Source organism: Podarcis pityusensis (genome assembly GCF_964106645.2).
Source record: "Podarcis pityusensis genome assembly, chromosome: 1".
Taxonomy (NCBI): domain Eukaryota; kingdom Metazoa; phylum Chordata; class Lepidosauria; order Squamata; family Lacertidae; genus Podarcis; species Podarcis pityusensis.
The window spans coordinates 35,906,716-35,930,074 of NC_138028.1; the positions used below are offsets into that span (position 1 = coordinate 35,906,716).

At 43.1% G+C, this 23,359-nt stretch overlaps 3 protein-coding genes across 8 annotated transcripts in view; 2 read left to right on the forward strand and 1 right to left on the reverse strand.

Moving 5' to 3' along the window:
* NUBPL (NUBP iron-sulfur cluster assembly factor, mitochondrial) overlaps positions 1–5,903 on the reverse strand; it is a 60,841-nt gene extending 54,938 nt beyond the window's left edge. Inside the window, exons 1-3 of one of the 4 annotated variants that reach the window (XM_080979169.1) lie at positions 5,735–5,903; positions 4,281–4,428; positions 3,449–3,483 (exon numbers count right to left, since the gene is read on the reverse strand). In XM_080979169.1, the coding sequence (XP_080835295.1) occupies positions 3,449–3,483; positions 4,281–4,428; positions 5,735–5,848 (297 nt within the window). In that variant the 5' untranslated portion in view covers positions 5,849–5,903. Of the gene's footprint in view, positions 1–3,448; positions 3,484–4,280; positions 4,429–4,675; positions 4,882–5,734 lie in introns of those variants that run through there. The other 3 variants (XM_080979166.1, XM_080979167.1, XM_080979170.1) reach the window with 3 other exon arrangements.
* Positions 5,904–9,643: 3,740 nt separating this feature from the next.
* On the forward strand, positions 9,644–14,435 carry DTD2 (D-aminoacyl-tRNA deacylase 2). 2 transcript variants are annotated; one of them, XM_080979528.1, is made up of 3 exons: positions 9,644–10,363; positions 12,358–12,427; positions 13,945–14,435. In XM_080979528.1, the coding sequence occupies exons 1-3, from the start codon at positions 10,058–10,060 to the stop codon at positions 14,268–14,270; spliced, it is 702 nt and encodes a 233-aa protein (XP_080835654.1). In that variant the 5' UTR covers positions 9,644–10,057; the 3' UTR covers positions 14,271–14,435. The 2 variants fall into 2 exon arrangements, with proteins under 2 accessions (XP_080835654.1, XP_080835655.1); XM_080979529.1 differs by having other exon boundaries at positions 9,658–10,321.
* A 4,781-nt stretch (positions 14,436–19,216) lies between these two features.
* Positions 19,217–23,359, forward strand: part of HEATR5A (HEAT repeat containing 5A) — a 65,372-nt gene continuing 61,229 nt past the window's right edge. The window contains exon 1 of one of the 2 annotated variants that reach the window (XM_080977513.1): positions 19,217–19,347. The gene's annotated coding sequence lies outside the window, so the exon portion shown is untranslated. The remainder of the gene's footprint in view (positions 19,348–23,359) is intronic. The other variant, XM_080977514.1, reaches the window with a different exon arrangement.

Consider the following 23,359-nt stretch of genomic DNA (forward strand, 5'->3'; position numbering starts at 1 on the left):
AAACCCAAGCAGAGTAAGAGTTATTAGTGTTAGCATTGGGAATCCTTCAGTACCTCAAACCACAACATCCCTGCAGTGCTGCCTGCCAGCAGGAAATAACAGCAAATGTATTTCCATCAAATAGATAAGCAGAATCTAGTATCTGTAGCAAATGAGAAAGCCAAGCGCTATGTCTAGCATATTTTTCTAGTTCCCCAATAGGGCTTCAAAGTGAAATATCATCATCATCATCATCATCATCATCATCAACGTTATTATTATTATTATTAAACCTCCCATTCCTGATACACAAGATCCACTGCAGATTAAGAACGAATCTAGCATTTCTAATCCATTGTAAATACGGTGCCATCAACTTTGAAAGATGAGGCAAAGGCAACTCCACAACCTCAATTTACCTTGTATATTCTTAGTTGGTTGAAATTTAAGCAACAAAGCAACTTCATTTATTTTTGTATAAGCTTTCACTGACTAGTCAACCTCAGATGCGTTAAGTATTATCCTGAGTAATGGGTAGAGAAGTGGGTGTATGTGTACACACAGTTTTAGAAAGAAATGGTGAGGTCAAATGAAATAAATAGCAGGGTTCTAAATCACACAGGAAGCCTACACAATAGCAGGCTCTCTACTGCAGGGATTCTTTCGCAGAACATGGAAAGCGGTGGCACTGACCACAGTGATGCAACAGAGAGAGTGGTGGCCAACAGCCTCGGTCCCTGCTCTCAATAGATGGTGATTATGTGACACTGAGGGAGAATAGCTGAAGAGGGCTATCTTTATCTCCTAGGAGAACAGTGACTTGTCCAAGGCCAATTAAGTGAGATCTGATAGCAGGAGGCAAGATTAGAGAAGGAACTTGCAAGATCATTTCTGCAAATCACTCTCTGACATTCTGCGCCACTCGCCACATTTATCATGCAGATTTCTGTGATCAGTAAGTACTTGGGAAATGTAACATGACCACATGTTCTTAAAAATGCTATTTTAACAATGTAGAAATAAACTGAAGAATAATGACTATGCAGCTCCTATTTGAGGGGTACAGCAGAACTACACAAACACACACACAGCATACACAAGTGCTATAAACAAAGATGATTCATTGTTTGCTAACCCATTGTGTCACGATCGTAAATTTCACCCACTGCAATAACACCAGGCATTAATTATGAAACACTTTCTATGCAGTGTTTGAGAACTTGCCAGGTGACTCCTATTAGTGTCAATCAAGCAATTAATTCCAATACAATGATTTAAAAAATTTACTTCTGTATCAAATATTAATGCAACATCTGCTACTCTCAAGTTCTGCCTCTGCCTTTCCCCCCCTGTGAACCTGACAGATTTTTCAAGAGCCTTGAACTTTCACTGTTAAATTCGCACAGTACATTTTAACCTTGTTTTGACAGCCTTGTTCTAATACTAGTATATTTGCTGCAAATGCTGCCATGTTTCAGGAACATTTTTGATTCATTCACATGGATTGTGTGTTATTTTCTTAAATGCCAACAGGGGATATTATGACCACCTTGCCTACTGCATTGCACCACTAAACCCTTATTTATATCACCCAGGCATAAATAGCAAAGAGCAGTGACTTAGAGACTGAGCAATGAACCAGAAATCCCCAATTCCAATTTCAGCGCTTGCGTTTTTCGCATATTCCACTAAAAAGCAAGCTAGTATGGTTTAGTGGTTAGAGTGTTAAACTTGGTAGGTAAAGGTACCCCTGACCATTAGGTCCAGTTGCGGACGACTCTGGGGTTGCGGTGCTCATCTTACTTTACTGGCCGAGGGATCCGACGTTTGTCCGCAGACAGCTTCTGGGTCATGTGGCCAGCATGACTAAGTCACTTCTGGCGAACCAGAGCAGTGCACAGAAACGCCGTTTACCCTCCAGCCAGAGCGGTACCTATTTATCTACTTGCACTTTGACGTGCTTTCGAACTGCTAGGTGGGCAGGAGCAGGGACCGAAAAACGGGAGCTCACTCCGTCGCGGGGATTCGAACCTCCGACCTTCTGATCAGCAAGCCCTAGGCTCTGTGGTTTAACCCACAGCGCCACCAGCATTCAAATCCCCACTCAACCATGAAGCTAAAGGAGTGACCTTGCATCAGTCACAGTCTCTAAGCCCAGCATACTTCACAGGGTTGTTGTGAAGATAAAATTAAGAGGAGGAAGAATCATGTATGCCACCTTGAGCTCCTTGACAGAAAAGTGGAATATAAATGTAAAAAAAAAAAAAAAAGCTAAAATATGCATCAGAAGCACAACTTCCAATTCCATTTCTGACCAATCTACACATTTTAAAGAGACTATGAACATACAGGTGGAGCTGTGGGTTAAACCACAGAGCCTAGGACTTGCCGATCAGAAGGTCGACGGTTGAAATCCCCGCAATGGGGTGAGCTCCCGTTGTTCAGTCCCAGCTCCTGCCAACCTAGCAGTTCGAAAGCATGTCAAAGTGCAAGTAGATAAATAGGTACCGCTCCGGCAGGAAGGTAAACGGCGTTTCTGTGTGCTGCTCTGATTTGCCAGAAGCGGCTTAGTCATGCTGGCCACATGACCCGGAAGCTGTCTGCGGACAAACGCCGGCTCCCTCGGCCAATAAAGCGAGATGAGCGCCGCAACCCCAGAGTCGGTCACGACTGGACCTAATGGTCAGGGGTCCCCTTTACCTATGAACATACAGACATGTGCATGTTTAAGTTTTGTCCCTGGGATCACAGTCCCTAGAATAGCCAGGGTCTGTTAATACATAGGCAGAGTCTACAATATAGTTTGTACACACACAGGATTTTTTACATCTTCTCCAGAGCATGCATATAGAGCGGACATGGGGTTAGTCATGTCTTCCCACTGTATGCCTATTTAACTGAATATGTGGTTTGTGCCAATGTGGCCTTAGGCAAGTTTCTGTAAAGATTTACTGAAATAATGTATGTGAAGTGCTTTGAATTCTCAAAAGTGGATTTTTTTTATTAGAGTATAGACATATTTCACAAATGTACTTCAGTAAAGACATTAAAAGGTAAGTCTAGCAATCATTTTCATAGGGCCCTGTGAACCTTACCCTTAGAAAACTACACACATGTACCCACATCATGAAATTTATCGTAACATTAAAAATAAGCAGATTTACTTAATGTAAAGCTAGTTTTCCCTATCAGTGATAGTAGTCAGGGAGTGAAATTCATAAGAATGCACAACAGAAATAGCAGCACAGTGAAGATGAGTATTAGGGAGAATCCTGGTGGAAGAAATGGTGTCTTTTTTTCAACTGTATCATTTGAAGCTAGCTACTGAAATTAAAACTACTATTTCAGAAACAACCTTTAAAAATATCTCTGCCTATATACCAGCTATTAAAGTGTTTATTAATATCTGTAACTTTTTATTGATTTTTATATTTAGCAATATTGAAACAATAATCAGGCAATTACTTACCGAATCATTTGCTGCCAGTGCAAGGGCTACATTTACTGAAAAGAGAACACAAAAATTAGCAGAATCAGCCTCTCGGAAATGAGATCACTTCTTAGAAAGAAGCCCCTGACTCCAGATCATTTATGAATAAGTAAAATAGTATGGGTCCCAACACAAATCATTGGGACACTGCACTGTATAATCCTCTTCACTGTAAAAATGATTTATTCCTATCTCCTACTTCCATGTTTTTTAAATCAGCTGCTGATTCATAAGAGAACCTAAACTCCTAACCCATAATGGCTAATTGGAGAATTTATTTGGAAGTGTATGAAGTCAGTATTTTCCTTCTTCCACTAGATTCATCTTAAACCTAATGACTGTGTATTGCATCTTCTAATAAAAATCAGTCACAGACAATCCTAAAATGACTCTTTCCCTTTCTTTGCTATTTGAAAGTCAGGATTTTCATAGTTTACAATACATAAAATGAAATATTGAAATGCAAGTAGTGTTATGGACACACTCAAGTCAATAGAACATGAGGATAATTTCTCATTGTAGCTTCTTTCCCTCCCAGTATAATTATTGAACTAGTTTCAACTATGTACTTGATCCAGGGAGCATCACAAATTGTACCAAATAACAATGAAACAAGAACTCTGCTTATATCTGACAGCTTATTTCAGGCTGAGTAACATTTATTTAAAAACCTTTTCAAATTAAATCCAAACTAAAAGTAAAATATAGTGGAAGTGTACATTGTTAGATAACAGCTTGTTATATCCGCACACCTATATCTACAAGCAAATTAAAGGGAAATAATATACTGAATCAAATACACAGAACTTACCAGCAGTTGTTGACTTCCCAACACCTCCTTTTCCAGAAGCTACAACCAACACCTGCTTAACTCCTTGAATCGGTTTTTGCTTTGGAAGTCCTCTAGCCATGATTTTGCTACGCTTCTCTTTGAGGACCTCATCGTTTGCATTTGATGACTGAAAAGAAAACAGAAACGTGCTAATTCTAAACTGTTTTCATACATCAAAATCTGTGTATGAAAGAGAGAGATAGCAAAATAGTTTCCAGCTCCTCCACTAAAATTACTGGCACGTTTATTTCCTCTGACGCCTTGCAAGACTTCTATTATCTCTGTGTTCCTCTAGCCTAGGGCACGTTTGCAAGCCAAGCATGACACCAATGAGATGTGTCAAACTACAAGTGGACATAACTAGGAAAGCTTACCATTTTTTTAAAGTTTGCAGCCAGTAATTTTAGCATCCTTGAGGGACTGCCAGCAACTAACAACGCTTTCAGTCCTCTTATTTCCATATCAAAATACATCATACATGCCCGTGTGGCGTCTCTGAAGTTAAGCCATAGATTTGGAGGCAGCAGCTTATCTAGCAAAAGCAAGCTTCTGCCTGCAAGCGGTTAAAACGATAGAATCGCCGCCCAGCGAGGCACTTCTAGGTGCCTTCTCGGTCCGATCTGAAATGGGTGCAGGCGAGGCGGAAGTACCTCCTCGGCAACGACGGTACTTCCTGAAGTGTAAGAGGAATGGGTGCAACTAAGAATCGCAGGGTAGTTTGCTGCGTGACTGGGTCTGTTCACACAGCAGAGCATAGGATCTGCTAGAGAAGAATGAAAATGCGGGTGTGCAAGTGAAAGGAAATCAGAGGAACACATTCCGATTAGCAATAGCAAGAAAGTGCAGTGCTGGAGGGGGGAGGTACTGGCAGAACTGGGTGCGAATTCAGAAAAAGGGAGTGAAGAAAACCCCGACAGATGGAGGCAGGTGTGCATGTGGAACAGAGAATATGGGCAAATGTGTCCATGGAAGAGGAATGGAGGGGATTGTTTACATATACTGTGTATGTATGTGAGAGTTAATGCAGATGTATATGCGTGGAGTCTTTAGATGCAATTATGGTTATTGAATGGTGGTGCAAAAAGTAACTGGAGACAGTAAAAAAAGTAAGGTTGGTAAAATAAGCTAGAGGGATTGGAACGTGAACAAGGAAGAGAAGAATAAAAACCCCAAACAATCCTTCGTATGGAGCTATAGAAATGTCACTTGAAACCAATCTCACCAACACACTTTAAAGGGGGGGGAGGGTTGTGCAGTGCAATTAATTTGAAAAGGGGATTTCATAGCTCGCGCCAACCACTGTTTAGAACCCCTTTCATCCACCAGGCACGAAAAGGACGCACAGCACAACGACATGCTTCGGAGCTCCCGCCTGCCTCGTGCCCATCCAAACTCCTGTCCAAAATGAAAATGGCTCTCCACGCGTCACTTACCCGAAAGCGGGCGGAAACAGCCGAGGTCGCGGCTCCACCCCAGCCTGGCCGGAGCCATGGCAAGGCTTTTCTCTTCGCAGTTTGTAACGCCAATGCATAAGCTCGCGCCACCATCCTAGCACCCCCTCCCAGCGCCTGCCGATGGATCTGCGTAGCCTCGCCTCAGCCCAGCCCCCAAAAGGGGCGGGCAACGGAGGCTGCAAGCAAACAAGCAACAAATGGGACTTATCCCTTTTTAGCGACAAAGACTATTAGCACTGCCTTGGCTTTAGGCTATTGGTATGCAGGGGTCAGCGTCACGTTAGAAAGCTACCGAGGGCCCACATGTGATCAATCGTTGGCCAGCAACTATTGAGGGTCCACGGCCGGTGGGAGGTTGGGGCCAGACCGCAGCAACATCGCATATCCCTCAAGCTTGGAAAGCAAATGACATTTGCTTTTCTCCTGAAAAACTCAAAGATGTGCAGAAATTAAGGAGTAATTCTGCTGCTAGGCACAGGTGCTCTCATGAGCAAGGAGTGTCACCTGCCTGTCTGGATCATCCTCCCTCTCTATTTGTGGGCGCACATATTTGGAGTTTGTTGCCCAGAGACAGGCAGAGTGGGTGGGTTCACACAGACAAAATCGCTAAAGCATTAAAAGCGCACCTGTGGGGACACACTGCAGGGTGGTTGTAGTGACCATGAGGTCTTGCCTCCATCCTCCCATGGAAGCACATGTAGAAGCCTTTCTTGCAGAGCAGTAACTCATTCCAGTCAGCTTTTTTGTACATGGAGAGGTCATTCATTCATTTATATGCCACCTTTTTCTAAAGGTAAAGGGACCCCTGACCGTTAGGTCCAGTCGCGGATGAGTCTGAGGTTGCGGCGCTCATCTCATTTTATTGGCTTAGGGAGTCGGTGTACAGCTTCCGGGTCATGTGGTCAGCATGACTAAGCCGCTTCTGGTGAACCAGAGCAGTGCACTGAAATGCCGTTTACCTTCCCGCCGGAGCGGTCCCTATTTATCTACTTGCACTTCGTGCTTTCGAACTGCTAGGTTGGCAGGAGCAGGGACCGAGCAATGGGAGCTCGCCCCGTCGCGGGGATTCGAACCGCCGACCTTCTGATTGGCAAGCCCTAGGCTCTGTGGTTTAACCCACAGCGCCACCCACATCGCTCTTCCCCACCATTTTATCCTCACAACAACCCAATGAGGTAGGTTAGGCTGAGAGATAGTACCAGGCATAAGGTCACCCAGTGAGTAGGGATTTGAACCCTGGTCATAGTCCAGCACTCTAACCATTACACCACACTGGTTCTTTGCCTTAGCCAACAAAATGTCTTGGGCTGGCCCTGAAAAAGCTGATGCTACTGTTTCCAATATTTTGCCCATCTTTTCCCTATAGGACACAACCCCTGCTCTCACATTTCCTTTTCTGGCAGTCTGATGACTAGGCTTAGCACCACCACCAAATGCACAGCAGGAGGGTGGGCTGGCTTTTAACTAATACCATCTCTTTCTGAATGTCTTGTGTGAACCAGCAGGCACTGGCTGTGCTTTGTTTATCTTTTCTCATATGCACCCATTCCCTGAGGGCCCAATAGCACTGCTCAGAGGGAACTGGTTACTTCTGGTTACTTGCTTGCTTAGTCCCTCTCCCTCTCCTCTTCCTCTCCCTCCCTCCCTCCAAGGTGCAATAGATCCACCACCTTGGCATCCAAGAGAGAGTGTAGTTATGGAAGCCAGCAGAAGCAGCTACTTGTGTAAGAAGCAGCCACTTCCCCCTTGCACTCAGGGAAGCAGGGCTTTTAATCTACTTTGAGGTTTTCTTTAATTGAAGGGTTTTCATCATGCTCCCTCTCATGGAAAAGAATAGAATAGCACTCATAATATTTACTTTTATTTGTTTATAAAAAATATGTCATAAAAAAATCAAAGCCATTTACAGCAATAAAACACTAAACCGTACTATAAAAACAGACATCAATTAACCATTGTGGAAATATGCATTCTTAATTGCATGTGTAAGCCCGGCAAAATAGGAAAGTTTTCAGCAGGGATTTAAAAGTTGGCACAGAAGGCGCCTGCTAATAGGCAAAAATCTCCCACAAATTTCGAAAACAGTGTGAGCAGCATAGGTGACCTCAAATATTTGCCTGCAGGGATGTGTGAGGACTGGGTGTAACAGGATCAGTGCCAGCTGTGCCTCTGGGGCTGATGGATTGCAGACAGGCAGGTGTTGTCTTTTGTGTGATGATGCGTGGATGTGTATTTGGTGCATGTCCCTATTATTAGTTGACTAGGTATGAGGCTGCTGCAGATCTCTACTCACTGGATGATGTTGGGGCAGATCACTTTTTCTCACTCTTTATCTAGCTGAATGGGTTGTTCTGAGAATAAAATGAGCACAGGAGAGCCATGTATGCTGCCTTGAACTGCTTGGAGGAAAATGGGATAGAAATACTTAAAATAGTAATCTAGTCTTCACAGTCAGAGTGCATGAAGGGCCATTTGTTCAACCCTTGAGATGCAAAGTTCCATTTAGACTAGAGCAGGTCTCTCTATCTGGTCCTCCAAACACACCCCTTACTGCTCCTGCTTTGCACCGCGAGTATTTTTGCCCAGATGGTTTGTCTCTTCGAATGCTTGTGGTCTGAACAGGAAAACAGGGTTTGGAATGTGTATAAAAACTAGCCTACTTGTACAAAGGTACAATTTACATTTACACTGGCATATGCCCCTCTGAAAGTTCTCTGGAAAGAAATGCAGCGCTTGGGTTGAAAAAGGGTTTCCCACCTCTAGTTTAAAGATTTTACTCTGGCATATTAATATAGAACCAGACTGGTAGCCTCTTCATATGGATCAATAGAAGTTACCCTTGTATGTATGGTAATTATATTTACATTTTTGGTGTGTCTGAAATTTGTGCATTTAGGACAAAAAAAATTGATTCCAGACAAATATACTGTCTTGCCGTTTATGCAGTTTGCACTTATTTTACCTTTCCCTGCCTTCATCTTCCCTGCCACCACTTCCTTTTTTTAAAAAAAAGGTTTATTTAAAATACTTAAACCTCGCTTCTCCTGTTTCTCTCCAGCAGTACTGCCTATGTGTTGTTGATACGGAAGCTGCTTTTCTGCATGCACATGAACACACACACACCAACAGAGAAAGCTTATTTATGTCTGCAGTACAATATTCCCTAAGTACCAGCAAAAAAGGGGGAAAGAACTGATGTTCTGCAAAATCATTATGAACTCTTGTAACATGATCGCTAGTTTGTTTGGTGTGATTAATGTGACCTTTGGTTCTTGCGTATCACGTGGTAGTAAAGCAGTAAACCGGGAGAGTCAGCACATCTGGAGAAAGTTATTGAAGTGCTTTCAATTTTCCCTATCCCCATTGCATTACATCATCTGATTTTTATTTTGATATATTAGTACATTCTTGCATCTTTTCCCATTTATTTCCAGTTACTGCATATTCATAAATCTTACAAGATTTGACATTCAGGTAGAATGCTCCAACATGTTTTTGTAAAAATAAATAAAATAGTTAATACAAGATGTCACCACTACATATATCTTTGCTGTTTCTTATAACATCTGATACAAAGTGTGATGTGAAGCCGTTGTGCTAGGTATCTCCCCATTCTCAGGAATCAATGGCAAGCAGCTTGTGAGACATGCCCAATACCGTAATTTCATGGCAAAAATTGTTTGTATTTGACATGCACTAGCAGCATCTCTGTGCTTCTTATGTCTAGTTACAGATAGGTAGCCGTGTTGGTCTGCCATAGTCAAAACAAAAAAATTCCTTCCAGTAGCACCTTAAAGACCAACTAAGTTAGTTCTTGGTATGAGCTTTCGTGTGCAAGCACACTTCTTATGTCTAGTTTGTCTCTGAATTCCGTGAGATCTTGCATTTTCATCACTACCAATGTGTGTTCTTACCAATGTGCTTTTATTATTTGCATATTATAAGGCCCAATTACCGTATTTTTCCATTCATTATCAACTGTTCATACTGTAGCTTTAAAACAAATGTAAAGGCCCAATCCTGCAGGACCTTTTTCCCCCTACGTGACTCATGCCAGCAAGGCAACCTCACTAACACTAACTGCCTCCTCCGGCCAAGATTTGTCCTCTCCTTGCTATTGTAAGCTGCTTTGAACATATATATTTTTAATCAAAAGGCGGCATACAAATAAACGGTGGCTATTTGACCAAGTATTTGTGGAGCTTTCATCCAATGATTCCAAAGCACTTTTCACGATTCCGATTTCTATCTCTGGCTTCTGTTCCTTCCAGGCTTTGCTAACAAGACACAATCCTGTTTTCAATGAGCAGCTTTCACTTCCGCCTACGTGAAGAAGGGGGAAATCAAGAAGGAACCAGGAAGTCCCGTCTCCAGGCTCCTGACACTTGTCGCTCGGCTTCCTCGGCCATCAGCGACTGCAAGCAGGGAGGAGAAGGGAAGAAACGCGGGTCGGGAGGCGGGACCGTCATCCTTCCCCGGTTTCCTCCGCCGCGGACCATGGCCGACTCGACCCGGGGTCCTTTTGCCCGGGCCCTTCTGCAGCAATGCCTGCACGCGAGGCTGCAGGTGAAGCCTGCCGAGCCGGACTCCGAAGCCGAGTGGGTGGAGGTAACGTCTGCACGGGCAGATCTCTCGGGGTTGCCCCGCTTTGATTTCAATAAGGCATCCCCCGACTTGGCGAGCAGAGATCATCGCTTTCTGCTCCTGTCTGCCTGCTCGTCCCTACCCCCACCAAAATAATAATAATAATTAATAATAATAATAATAATAATAATAATAATGTTGCCACCGCCGAATTGATCTTCAATTTGCACATCACCCTACTTGCTTCCTAAAATAATCAAGATGTCCCGGAGTCAATACGGGTTTTTGTAATAATCGTGAGGATCCCCCCACCAAGTGCCGGAAGTACTTCGCTTCCATGGCTTTTTCCCCATCGCTTCCGGCACTCAGGAAAAATCCTGAAACGGAATAGTGGACGTTTTCACGCGTGAAGTTTAAAGCCACGGTTTCTTCTCATATTGCTTAGCATTACAGAGGCGTCTCCCCCTCCCCCCCCCCATTTTTTCTTTTTTTGCATGGGGAACGATCGTCATGGAGCGAACTGCCTAGTAACCAAAATATACACTTAACATTTCGGCGAGACTTAATTCTGAGATCAGGTTTTTTCACACATTACACTGAACACAGGTACGAGCTGTCTCTGCACGTGCTCAGGTGCTAGTATGGAAGAGAGCATAATCGTTGGTTGGTGTAGTTCGACTGTAGTGTACACAAGTGCACAGAAAGTACATCTGCTTAATGTAATGTGTGAACACCCCTACTGAAACTTGGGAAGCAGCCCAAACTTTTTCCACTGGTACTCCATGAGTTTCACTCAGGTGGTCCACAGCATGTCTGTAAAAATACAATTACCGGTAGATTCATGTAGCACAGTACTTTACAGTTGCTACAGCAGGCAGAAAAATCAAGTGATTCCTCAGCAATTTTCAGGTTGTGGGGAGCAGGGGACAGAGTTTAGGAACAACCACTGCATTAGTTCATCTAGCAGCTGATTTCCAGAGTTTGGGGCAGGACTCTTTCTTAGGCTGACCTGGAGACACCAGGAATTGAATCTTGCAGTCTACCATTGACCGGTAGGCCATGCATATTGTGAAAGCACCTGGAGTAGTGAACATTTGACATCTCAGATTTGACGTATTGGATTCAAATTCATCTCTGACCTACCTTACAGGGTGGTTGCAACATTATAAAAATGAGGATAGTTATCATTATTTTATTAAAATCATATTTACACAGTCCCCCAGATGTTACAGGACATTGTGAAGTGACATCAATATTATTGTTGGCTTATTTTGTTTTTAATTATCTTTTCCTAAGCTGCAGATTAGGCATTATTGTTTCAATACACCTCATGTTTATTCTGAGATCAGCTTATTTGTACTCTGAAGATTGTGACTGGAGATTCAACTGATAATCGGAGACTAACAATGTATGGAACATGCTTGCTGCTTGGCTGATTTTTGGCTGATTTTGTTTAACAATTTGAATACAATTTGGAAAACCTAAGTATATTTTGAGTGTATATCAGCCGTGTATGCCTCAAAATAAACTATGTAACTTTGTATTTATTTGTTCAAGAAACAGAGAAAATAAAACATTCAGTTCTCTATCATGGAAGAAGTTGTTTTTAAAAGTATGATGTCTGAGGCACAAAGAAATATGTTTCCCAGATATAAAAATGTTTAATTTTATTTGAGTGTGGTCTTTATGGTACTTTCCACAACTTCCCACTAAAAGAAATCTAGCTTGTGACCTTTTAAGACCTAGATTACCTATTACTTCAGAATCTAGACACGGAAAATAAATTGCTTTTATTTTGCATACAGAAACATTTCAGTTTACATCTACTGAAATGAATGAGTTTTCCAATTAAGGTTTAAATCCTAGACATACTTCCCGGGGAATAAGTCTCATGCATGTCTAAGAAGACATGCATAGGATTGTGGTTTCATGTACAATATTAATAGATCTCTTTAATTACAGTAAAAAACGTATGGGTATATGGATGTGTAAATATATTTCTTTGTTATTTTGAATAGATACAGCGAGGACTTATAATCTATGTATGTTTCTTCAAAGGGGCTAGTGAAGAAATTATTCCCAAAATGGGTAGGTGTTTAGATAAAATAGTATTTAAAAACAGCCATTTTAAAACGGCACTAAAATATGCAAATAACTGCAGCTGCACCATTGAGCCTATCATAAAATAGTAATAAGAACTTGTTTCATGAGATTTTTGTAATGAAAAGCTTTGAATCATTAAAAACTGCTCTCCAGGGAAAGTTCTAAGCAAGTATTTCATTCTGAATCGTTCTGCATACAAGTCCGATGTGCTTTTTAATTAACTTGTTCTTATTAAGGTTTGCTGTTTAATAAGCTTGTTGATGCAGAGTGCGTTATTAATACAGTGCCATATTTAGCTTAAGGCTTGAGGCAGTATTGAAATGTAGCCTGAATCAGTAACTATGTTTGTTACTTTCTGTCCTCCTTTTCTTTTATACTGCAGTTTCTTTTGAAAATAAAAATTGTTAAGTGGCACACACTCAGTATCAAGCCTTCTCTTTACAGAACGCTTGTAGCCAGTGTTGTTCTTTCAAGAAGCAGGTACTGCTGATTCCCTTGTGGCCAAAGACTTCTGGCTTTAGCTCCCACTGCATGAACATGTCAGAAAGGGCTTCACACCTTTGCGCCTTGTTACCTTTTGATCATCTTCTCTTGCAAATGATATGGGTGATGAAGAGCAGCAAAGGGGTTGATTCTTAAAAATTCTTTTCCATTTGTACTTAAGGCGAAGTAGGATTTTAATCATGGGTTATATCCAAAGAAGTCTTGACTGCACAAGGCCTTCTGCTTGCACAATGAATTTTCCCCTCTCTTTGCTCTCCCCACATGCCCCCCCCCCAATATGTTCTGTGGGTTCCCCCAGTCCTCCAGAGCAGATTTAGGGTGGTGTGTTGCATGAACCAAGGAAGGGAGATTGAGGAGAAGTTCTATTGCACAAGTACAAGTCCTGGCACTAACAGAACAGTTTGGTTGGATGCAACCCTATGAGCTTGGACTAGTCTTTCCAAATTAGTTAATAACTTGTGTTATTACAAAGTACTATCTTGTGTACTGCAAAGCATGAGTGAGGACGAACCCAACTTAGATCCCTTCACAGTTATGAAGCTTAGGGACAGACTTATCTCTTAGCATAATCTATGACCCACCAGGTTACCAGGAGAGTGAAATGAAGTGAGAATACATAGCTGTCCCTTTTAAGGCTTCAGAATAAGGGTTCAAAAGAAGTATTTATTCATGGCCCATTACGAGACAGTAAAAAACTATTAAATTAATTGGGCTTAACCCTAATTCGGTTAGAAGTATTTCTACTTGCTCATTTTTCTTGATATAGAAATGTATACCAGGTAGCCAGTAGAGGGAGCTAATGTACAGGTAAATGTGCTTCTTCTCCACTATTGTATAAGAGGAAACTGGACATTGGAATTCAGGTACTATCCCTGTTTCACATGCCTGTGTCTTGACTTTTGTCCTTACGGGCAGAATTTAACTTGCTGCATTGCTAATGCATAACCACTTCACAAACCTACTAACTGCAGTCGTTTTTCTCTTCTCTGTCTTTGCAGTCAATACGCTCGTGAATGTGAAGTTGAGTGAAACGGAAAGCGGCGAATACGTTTCTGTTCTGGATTTGCCAGGCAGCATATTAGTAATACCTCAGGCCACGCTGGGTGGCAAACTGAAGGGGAGAAGAATGCAGTATCATTCCAACATTGAAAAGGAAATCGGGATGGAGCTGTATTCCCAGTTTGTGACTCAGTGCGAACGAGAACTGACTGCAAATACCAAATGTGCAGAGGCTGGCGTTGCTCTCAAGTACGGCACATATGGAAACCGGCAGGTGTTGAAAGTGGATACAAATGGACCTTTCAGTCATATGATTGAGTTTTGAGGAGGGAAAAAGTGATTAATTTTTTTAAGGACATGCATACTGCCTGAGGAATGTTGCACGGTTGTGTTAAGGAATATAGTTCAATGGATTCTAAGCATTTGAGAGCGAGGAAAAGATTTCTGTAAGCCCAGCTAATAAATAATTTAATTCTTTTGAGTTAAATTACCTCAAAATGTCTTCCTCCTTCGTGTATGGGACCTAACCAATCAGTGGTTCTCGTTTTTTGAGAAAAAGAGGCCCAGCTGCAGAACTGTCTTTGAATCTATTCTGTTGGTAATGCCACCACTCTCTGTGGGTTGAGGGGTGAACAGGAGATGGCCTCCACTTTGGAGATTCCCAGGTTGTGGCATCGGGTCCATTTTGCACCACCACCATGTGCTTTTTGACACTGAGTCAAGACAAACTTCATTATCCAGGCCTTTGGCTGAGCAGACATCCACCCTTTTCCTACATACTGCTATTCTGCACTGCTGCTTTGCTAGGCGAAGGTAGACTGAGTTCATACCTTTTCTTTTATTCTTGATTTTTTGTAACCTGCCCTGGGGCAGTGAAGGGTTGGGTATAAGTACAAATAAATAAATAAATAAATATGTATAGTAATAGCCAGTTCCCAGGATTCTATTTTTGTGGCACTCTTAACATGACAAAGAAACAAGATGTCCACCATAACAAGAGTGAAGGATGAAGAGACATGTTCATGGTCTCTACTTGCTTTCAGCCTGTGCCAATGATTAGGTCATCCTTGAACCAAACTATAGCTCCTCAAAGCACTACAGGCTTTGAGGAAAGATGCAGCAGTGAAAGGGTGAACAGGGGATCTGTTTTGGATCTTTAGCCTTCCATGCATGAGTCAGCCAGCTGAAGAGATTGGCACTTCTACATCAACATGGGTGAGAAATGGTGGCTGAGGCAATTTAGGGAATGTAATTCTTCCTGCTTTTGGTGATAGCTCTTTTTATACCACCCCCCCAAAAAAAAACCTACCCCGGCTCCTTTTTTAGGACTTTAAAATTGAACATTCTCCATCATAAATATAGACACTTTGTTAATGGTGAAGAAATTGTACTGAATCTTTGATTTCCAGTGTTTGCGACATTGACCTGTGTGCTGCTTCCACTGTGATACTCTGGGGTGAATCATGTGATCAAGTTACTCTCTTTTACAGAAAAGAAATAATTTCTATTCTGTTCTATTGTAGTGCTTGTTTCTTATCATTCCAGAGGCATGCATGTTGCTTGATGATGGGCTTCTATATTCCAATATGTAATGAGATAGTAGATGACTAGTTGGCTCCCCACTTGCTTATATTACAGCATTCTCTTGAAAACCACTTGCAAAATCAAAAAAAGTAAATTCCCTAACGTAGCTTTGATCTGTACATTTTTTACTATTTGACTGCTCTAAATTTCATAGTAGTACATCATGTTCTTTTTAACAATATTTGGATATTGGTCACGATATAACTTCTTAATTCCATACATATTAAAATGTGAATGTAAGGCGCTTAATCAATTGCAATGTGCTGCATTAGAAAGAGATTACAACATATTTTGGATTACGGACGAGGGGAGGGTGGAATGCTACTGTGGAGACTATAATAATCAGCTTCCCTCATTATTATTTATTAAATCTTTATATCACCCTTCATCTAAAGAAAAGATCATAGGGCAATTCACAACATAAAAATACAAAATACATAATAAAACAAAAACAAACCAATAACCCCCTCCCACAAACACATATAAATGGACATAGAATGTTAATCGGCCAAAGGCCTGGTTATAATGTTTTCGCCTGGCACCTAAAGATATGTAATGAAGGCGCCAGGCAAGCCTCCCTGGGGAGAGCATTCCACAAATGGGGAGTCTCTGCAGAATCATAAAATCGTAGAGTTGAAAATGACCCTGAGGATCATCTAGTTCAACCCCCTGCTGTGCAGGAATATGCAGTTGTCCCTTACAGGGATTGAACCTGCAACCTTGGCATTGTCAGCGCCTTGCTCTATCTAACCAACTGAGAAAAGGCCTCGTGTTGCCGCCCTCTGGACCTCGTGTGGAAGAGGCACACAAAGAAGAGCCTCAGATGATGAGCCCAGGGTCCAGGTTGATGCTTGTCCTTGAGGTATTACGGTCCTGAGCTGTTTAAGGCTATATAGGTCCAAACCAGTACTTTGAATTGGGCCTGGAAAACTAACTGGCAGTCAGTGCAGTTGGGTCAGGATTGGTGTAATACGCTCAAACCATCTTGCACCGTTGAGCAACCTAGTCACCAAATTCTGCACCTGTTGAAGTTTCCAAACCATCTTTAGAAGCAGCTCTACAGATACGAGTGTTGCAACAATCCAATCTAGAGGTTACCAGAACATAGACAATAGAAGTTTGGCTATCCCTGTCTAGCTAGAGGTGCAGCTGAGCCACCAGCTGAAGCTGATGGAAGGCACTCCACCCCACTGAGGCCACCTGAGCCTCAAGCAACAACAAAGGATCTAGAAGTACATACAAGTACATACAAGCTACATATCTGCACCTTTGGAGGAGTGGAACCCCTTCAAGAGCAGGCAACCTCCCTTCCATCCAGTCTAAGGAGCCACCTACCAAGAGTGCCTTATCTGGATTGAACTTCAGATTGTTGGCTCATTCAGTGCATTAGTAAACGCCATTCTCCACTCATGCATTTAACGGTAAAAAACCCCTTCGTGTTACAGTCAGCTGTCTTAGGTCATTATGAGTAATATTAAGCACAAAGTGAATGAAGCTAGTGACTCAGGTTGTTTCACATTTTTTTGGATAGAGTTCAGTCAACAGTCATCATTACAATGCTTGTAGGGATACTTTGGCCTTGGGAAAAACACTCAGAGCAAACAGTGGGCATTACTGCGCCCACCAAATTTGGAGAAACAAGTTGACCAGCATGAAGGCACTTGTTTCTGACTCTGATGGCAACAAATCTAAATTACTTTTTCAGTTGCCCTCCAGCAGAGCTATTCTGGGTGGTTAAGGTAATGGTCAAACTTGCCTAACAGTCTGCAACATCTGAAGTCTCTGCAGTCTGATGTGACTAGTTTGCAAGGCACTGCAGGAATAAAACCATCAGAAACGCCAATGTGTATTTGTTTACCCTGGCTTACAGGGGATTTGGTTGGCCTGCTAGAGACCCTCAGAGTTGCATTCGGCCTATTTGAGGAATCTCTGGTATTTTACTCATGTTGTGGGTTAAAGTGTGACCACACAGTTGTGAATAGTATACAATTAAAATAAATGATATGGTGCCTGGCACCAAAAATACCTCAATCCACTTTTATGTGGATTTATAAGTAACAGGCAACATCTCTGAGGAAAGCATTCCAGAGGCAGATCATTACAATCAAGAATGACATCTCCCCAACTGCCACCTATTTTAGCTCAGCCAGGGCAACATAGGATCATAGAATGATAGCATTGGAAAGGATCCTGAGGGCCACTTTGACCAAGCCACTGCAAAGCAGGAATCTTTATGCATGTTCCCCATCCAGTTTGAAACCATACAGGACCCTGCTTAACTTTGCAAATGTGTTAGCAATTTTATTGCTGCACCACTGTAACATAAAGACAGTCTTTAAGGGACTCCTTCTGGAACCTGGATCCCAAGCTGTAGAGTGCTTTGAAGATAAGCACCAGCACTTTGACCTGTGCCGGCATGGGAAACAAGCCTCAGCCACTTATGGTAAGTTTCAATACTGCCTATAATGCTTTTATTGCTTCCAGGTAGCCCAAGTGACTTTCTATCACAATCACTTTTGCTACTGTTTGGGTTGTTGGGTTTCTGTCAACGACCAGAGCCAATTATCAAGCTTAAGAGCATTCACATACATGTTTTTCAAAGTATCTTGGAAATGTATTGAATGTGTTAACCAGGCAGTGTCCTGCTGAGTTCATTGGAACATCCAAGTCCAAAGAAGCAAACATTTTGTGGGCTGCCCCGCACATGGGTTGTGAACAGAATTGTGTGTGTGACTGCAGTTAGATCAAATGCAGCAGATCAAATGCATTTCAAAGGGGGCAGACGTGGCAGCGCAAGACGGAATGTGGATGTTTTAAAAGAAGGCAGGGCCACAAGGAAATGTTTTCTCAAAATAAAAAAATAATGCAGGCTAAAAAGACAAGACTCACTCCCCTGCCGTCATTTTTTGGTTGCTAAGCGAAGCCCAACTCTCTCAGTCTCAGTCTCTCTTTTAAGGAAAGGAATGGCCCTGGCCCCGAATGAAAGAAAAGTTTGACTCCAGAGCGGAACTAGCGGAGTTATTTGTCTGTGGTTGCCTGGGGCCGGCTCCAAACCAATTCATCCTTGTGGAGGCCGAGACTTTTCAGCCTTGGCAAAGGGAGCGCAGTAGGTGTGTGAGTACAGAAGACAACATGGTGCGGCGGGGAGGAGGATCCGGCTTCGTCAATAATTCCTGCGAAAACAAATGACAACGGTTTCACCCCTTTCAGGCGAGTTAAAAAAAAAATATATATATATATGCACGCCTACTGATTACAGCACAGACCAGCATAGCGTTGTCAGAAGAGAGAGAGAGAGGAAGAGGAAGGGGGGGAAGCAGGCAGTGCGGAGGAGGAGGAGGAGGAGAAGGGGGCGCCTGCTGCGAATTGAAGCAGCCCCGCCACCCGAGAAGGGAGCCTCGGCCCGCCGCGCCGCCTTCCTCGCGGGAGCCTCTCCCGGGGCGCGAGGCCTGCGCTTGGCCGCCGTGGGCGTTCGATGGCTCGGGGCCCGATTGCACGGCCCTGAGCGGCTGCTCCCGCGGGGAAGAGGGAGGGCGCCCCGAGAGGCGGCTCCTCCTCCTCGTCGTCCTCCTGCTGCTGATCCGCGGGGAGGGCGCGGGGCTTCCCTGCTTCACAGGGGAGAAGCGGCGGCGGAGGGAGCGCTCGGCTTGCCTGGGACCCCACCCTGCGGAGCCAGCCACGCAGCCCGGCTCCCCCCGCGGAAGCTGCCTGCAGGCCGGCGAGCGGAGGCAGCTCCTCCTTTTCTTTCTTTCTCGGGGAGAGGAGGCGCAGGAGCCGATCCTGGCCGGCTGGGAGTCCCGTCGGGGCGCTGGTCGGAGGTAAGCTGTTCCGCTGGGGAGGTTTCTGGGGCGGGCTGAGGGGATTCCGCTGCTTGGGGGACACACGCGTCAGTTCCCCGCTGGTGGAGTGTGAGGCGGGCTGGGGGGTAGACTTTAGGTTCAATAAAGCACTGGTGTCGAGAGAGGGGACCACGGCGACCAGTCCCCCCTTGGAACTGGTTTCTAGCCAAAGGCAGGACACCCGTCACCTCAAAGTTTTCAGGTGTCCTTGCCAAGCCTCCGCACAAGGAAGGAAAGTGTAGCCGGGTTGGAAGGAAAGTGTCAGCGTCTTATAAAGGGCTGGGGTTGCTTGGGTCGAAAAAGAGATATTCCCAAGCCCCGGAAGCCAAGGGAAGTGCGCTTATCTCCCCCAGGAAAGCTGCTAGTGGAAGTCCTCGTGGGGTCAGCCTTCAGGATATGTGGAATAAGCACCAGTTTCTTCCTGCAGAGCTAAGCACAGACTCGAGGTCCCTTAAGGCTGAGGATGAATTACTTGCTGTCTAATTTTTATTATTAGGGTGACTGGTAGCCTTGAATGTTTATTTTTATGTGTAAAGTAATCATCTTTGTATGCCTCTGTTGATTCTGAGTATGGAGCAGGATGGGGGGGCAGCTATTCTAGACTTACTAAATGCAAGTTGTAAGGGTGTAATTTTGCGGCTTGTGGAATAAATAAATACAGGCTCCTAATGGACAAGAGATTCTGGCTGCCCCGTATCATGTTGCTTTGTACAAAACGTGTTCTGTCAGGCCTCTAGGAGAACATAGAGGACACTTTGTTTTTGTTTTGTTTTACTTTGGATCAGTCAATCTGGAGTTCATCATAACATAACAAGAACCCTAAAGGGTTAGGGCAATGGTCTGGCATCCGTTTCTCAATAGCATCCAACCAGATACCTATGGGAAGCCTGCAAGGAGGACCTGAGCACAACATCAGGCCCCCACCTGTATACTCTTTGACTCCTAGCGACTCGCATTCAGTGGCATGATGCCTCGGACATTGGAGTCAGTATGTCACTGTGGCTAGGAGCCATTGGTAGCTTTATTCTCCACGAATTTGTCTCTAATCCTTTTTAAAAGCTGTCCAAGTCGGTGGCAATCACTACTTCTTCCTGAGAAGATTGTACATACAACCTAGATTAAAAGTGTTGGAAAAGCCCACCCTTTAACCACCCTGTAACCACTTGGTTGGTAGAAAAGCTTAAAGCTTGCAATCTTCCTCCCAGCTGAACTCACTGAGGCTTACAAGTGTATAAAGCTGCATAGTGTGTTAAGGAGCAAGACAGAGATCTTGAGCGTGCACGTTAGGAAATGCCCTGTTGCTTTTATTTATGTGATTAATTAGCTACACCTTCATCACATGGACATCCTGGGAAGGAGGGGTTCACTCTAGCAAAATAGAAACAATACATGAACTGCACAAAATCAGCAAAACTGCAGGGTAAATGAACATTCAGCATAATTAAGACACTGTGGATAACACTTAAACAGTGCCTAAGCTTGGGTGAATAAAAATACCTGGTGCCAAGTTGACATCAACATAGATGCCAGAGGACTCTTCTCTGGGAAGAACTTCCCAAAGCACTGAAATGGTTGTCTCCCCAGTTGCTACCCTCCATACCTTAGAAGATGGAGGCACACTCAGGAAAGTTCTGAGGGTGATATTGGTCAGACTGGTATAGGAAAATATGATCCAACAAGTACTTTGTATTTAAACTTTTAAAGTGAGCACCCCCACTTTGAATTAAGCTCAGAAATGGATCAGGAGTCAGTGAAGCTGATTCAACACCAAGAAGACATAGTTCCAGCACTCATTCCCAGTTAGCAGCTGCTTCTGAAAGCAGCCTCATGTTCAGAATCAGCACAGTTCAGTGGTTTACTGGGGAGTATTGAACACAAAGTTGCGTAAAGTCTAAGACAGAATGAGAGTGGCTAAGTATTAATTCTGCTAGTATATATAGTGATATGCAGCCTAGTGGATATCTTTCTGTGTGTGTTGTATCCATTTAGACTAGCAGTATAGTCTGAAGGCACATGATGCAACAACGTTGTTAAAGTTATCACTGGTTGAGTCTAGTCAGCGTTGGAATGGGAGACTGCCAGTTTTGCCATCATGAATTCTCTAGAGCAGCCTTGCCCAACCTGGTATCTGCCAGATGTTTTGGACTACAGCTCCCATCATCCCTGTAGTCCAAAACATCTGGAGGGTGCCAGTTTGGGAAAGTTTACTCTGAAGGAAAGGTGGGATTCATTTTTCATTTTCACCATAAGTTTCTCGTGAAAGAGAGCAGGTGGTTACATTCACACACTGAAATTTTCCAAGTAGAGTCAGTGAAACTTCTTGAGCAGCTACGGCTCAGTATCAATGTATTTCTCAGAGTGGCCTACATTTTATCTGTATTATTGCCTGACTCTTGACTTGTATGGTACAGCCTGGTAACCAGTTACTGACTGGTTGGCCTGGTGGGAGGGATGCTTATTAGGAGTTAACTCCTAATAAGTCAAATGCTACATCCTCCTTTATTTTATACCAGCAAGAAAATGATGCTCCTGCTGTTTGTGATGTTTGAATGGTGACATGTGCAATACTGCAGCCTTTCTTTGAGGAACAAGGCGGAGAGAGAGCAAAGCACAACTTTGCAAAAATAATCTACCAAGCTGCAGAAGCAGTTTCTAGTTGCTGATGTGGCTGTGTCAAATGAGAGTTCAAAAGTTGCTACATGAAGTAAAAAAGGCACAGCTTTGCCGTTGAAAAGAAATCTTTATGGCCTCCATATATGGAAAGCATGTTAAGAAAAATGGACGGCTGGACTAGGAACCTAAAGGTTTTATTTAATATTTTTTATTGTACTGTGGGCTTCAATCTGAAGTCCACCCTGGGATAGGTGGTGAAAGGAAGGCAAAATACATAGCACTTGGCATTTAGATCAGGAGGAGCTGTTCCTTGAATGTATTCCATTTCTTTACAATCACATTTTCCAGTGCTATTTTATCATAGTTACAAATAACAGAACCGACATGTTGTTTCATCTGACAAAATGGGAATAGGAATATACAGTACAAGTGGGACCTGCAACAAATTTTTGCAGGCTGGAGTGCTCTTGTTCAGTGTGTTTCAGCCAGTCGGCCAAACCCTCCTCAAAGACCCTCCTTTCCCACCCTCAACAGCCACTCAGCATTCTGTGGCCAGTGAGCCACAGTGGGGTGTTTGGGTGCTCCTCTCCTTATGTTTTCCCTGCCCTAAAGGTTTTTGGTATTTCCACAAACCTCAGGGTTCCATTCTTGTGGACGGTGCAGTTTTGGCAACATAAGCAGCATCAATTAAGTCTGAAGCTTGGAAATGGAGAACTGGACATTGTCTTGTCCTGAGAAGTAAAGATGAACTCAGTAAATTTTTACAAAGCAATGCAAGAGCAAAGGCAATCATAACTTCAAGTTAGGTTTGTCAATTTGGTAGATATAATCTCAGAAATGTAGAGTCTGAATGCACTAAAATGAAACAGGGAAAGCGGGAAACTTTAGGTTGGGTTTATCTAGGTTATGCCACTCATTAATGTATATGTTCTACAGTAGAAAGAAGTTTTTATACCCTGCCACCCGCTAATAGAAAATATTACCTTGTATAAACAATCTATTTCCTTGTTGCAGTTGCACTGTCATTTATATATGTATGCAATTATTCTTACAGTGAAATCCTAGCCATGTCTATTCAGAAGTAAGTTCTGTGGAATTCAGTTGGGCTTACTACCAGATAACAGAGTTAGGATTGCAGCCTGAGTCAGAAAAAGGGTGTTTCCTTTATATGAGCAAGCATGGAAATTGCAGCACATACACACAACACTTCCCCTCCCCCCAAGTTACAGATTTTGGCAGTAAAAAGGTTTCTTGGTTTAAATAAATAATATACATAGGTACTTACATACATACATTATGATGCAGGAAGATTTTCCCTCTGCTGTTTTTCAGTCCTGTGCAGAAAACTTTATTGAGATTTCTCAAATAAACAAAAATT

What these genes read in the sequence shown, in the direction of transcription:
- DTD2 (XM_080979528.1), top strand. Translation starts at nt 10,058, where the DNA reads ATGAGCAGCTTTCACTTCCGCCTACGTGAAGAAGGGGGAAATCAAGAA. An exon ending in CCGAAGCCGAGTGGGTGGAG is followed by an intron (nt 10,364 to 12,357) that starts GTAACGTCTGCA and finishes TATTTTGAATAG; the next exon opens with ATACAGCGAGGACTTATAAT. An exon ending in AGAAATTATTCCCAAAATGG is followed by an intron (nt 12,428 to 13,944) that starts GTAGGTGTTTAG and finishes CTGTCTTTGCAG; the next exon opens with TCAATACGCTCGTGAATGTG.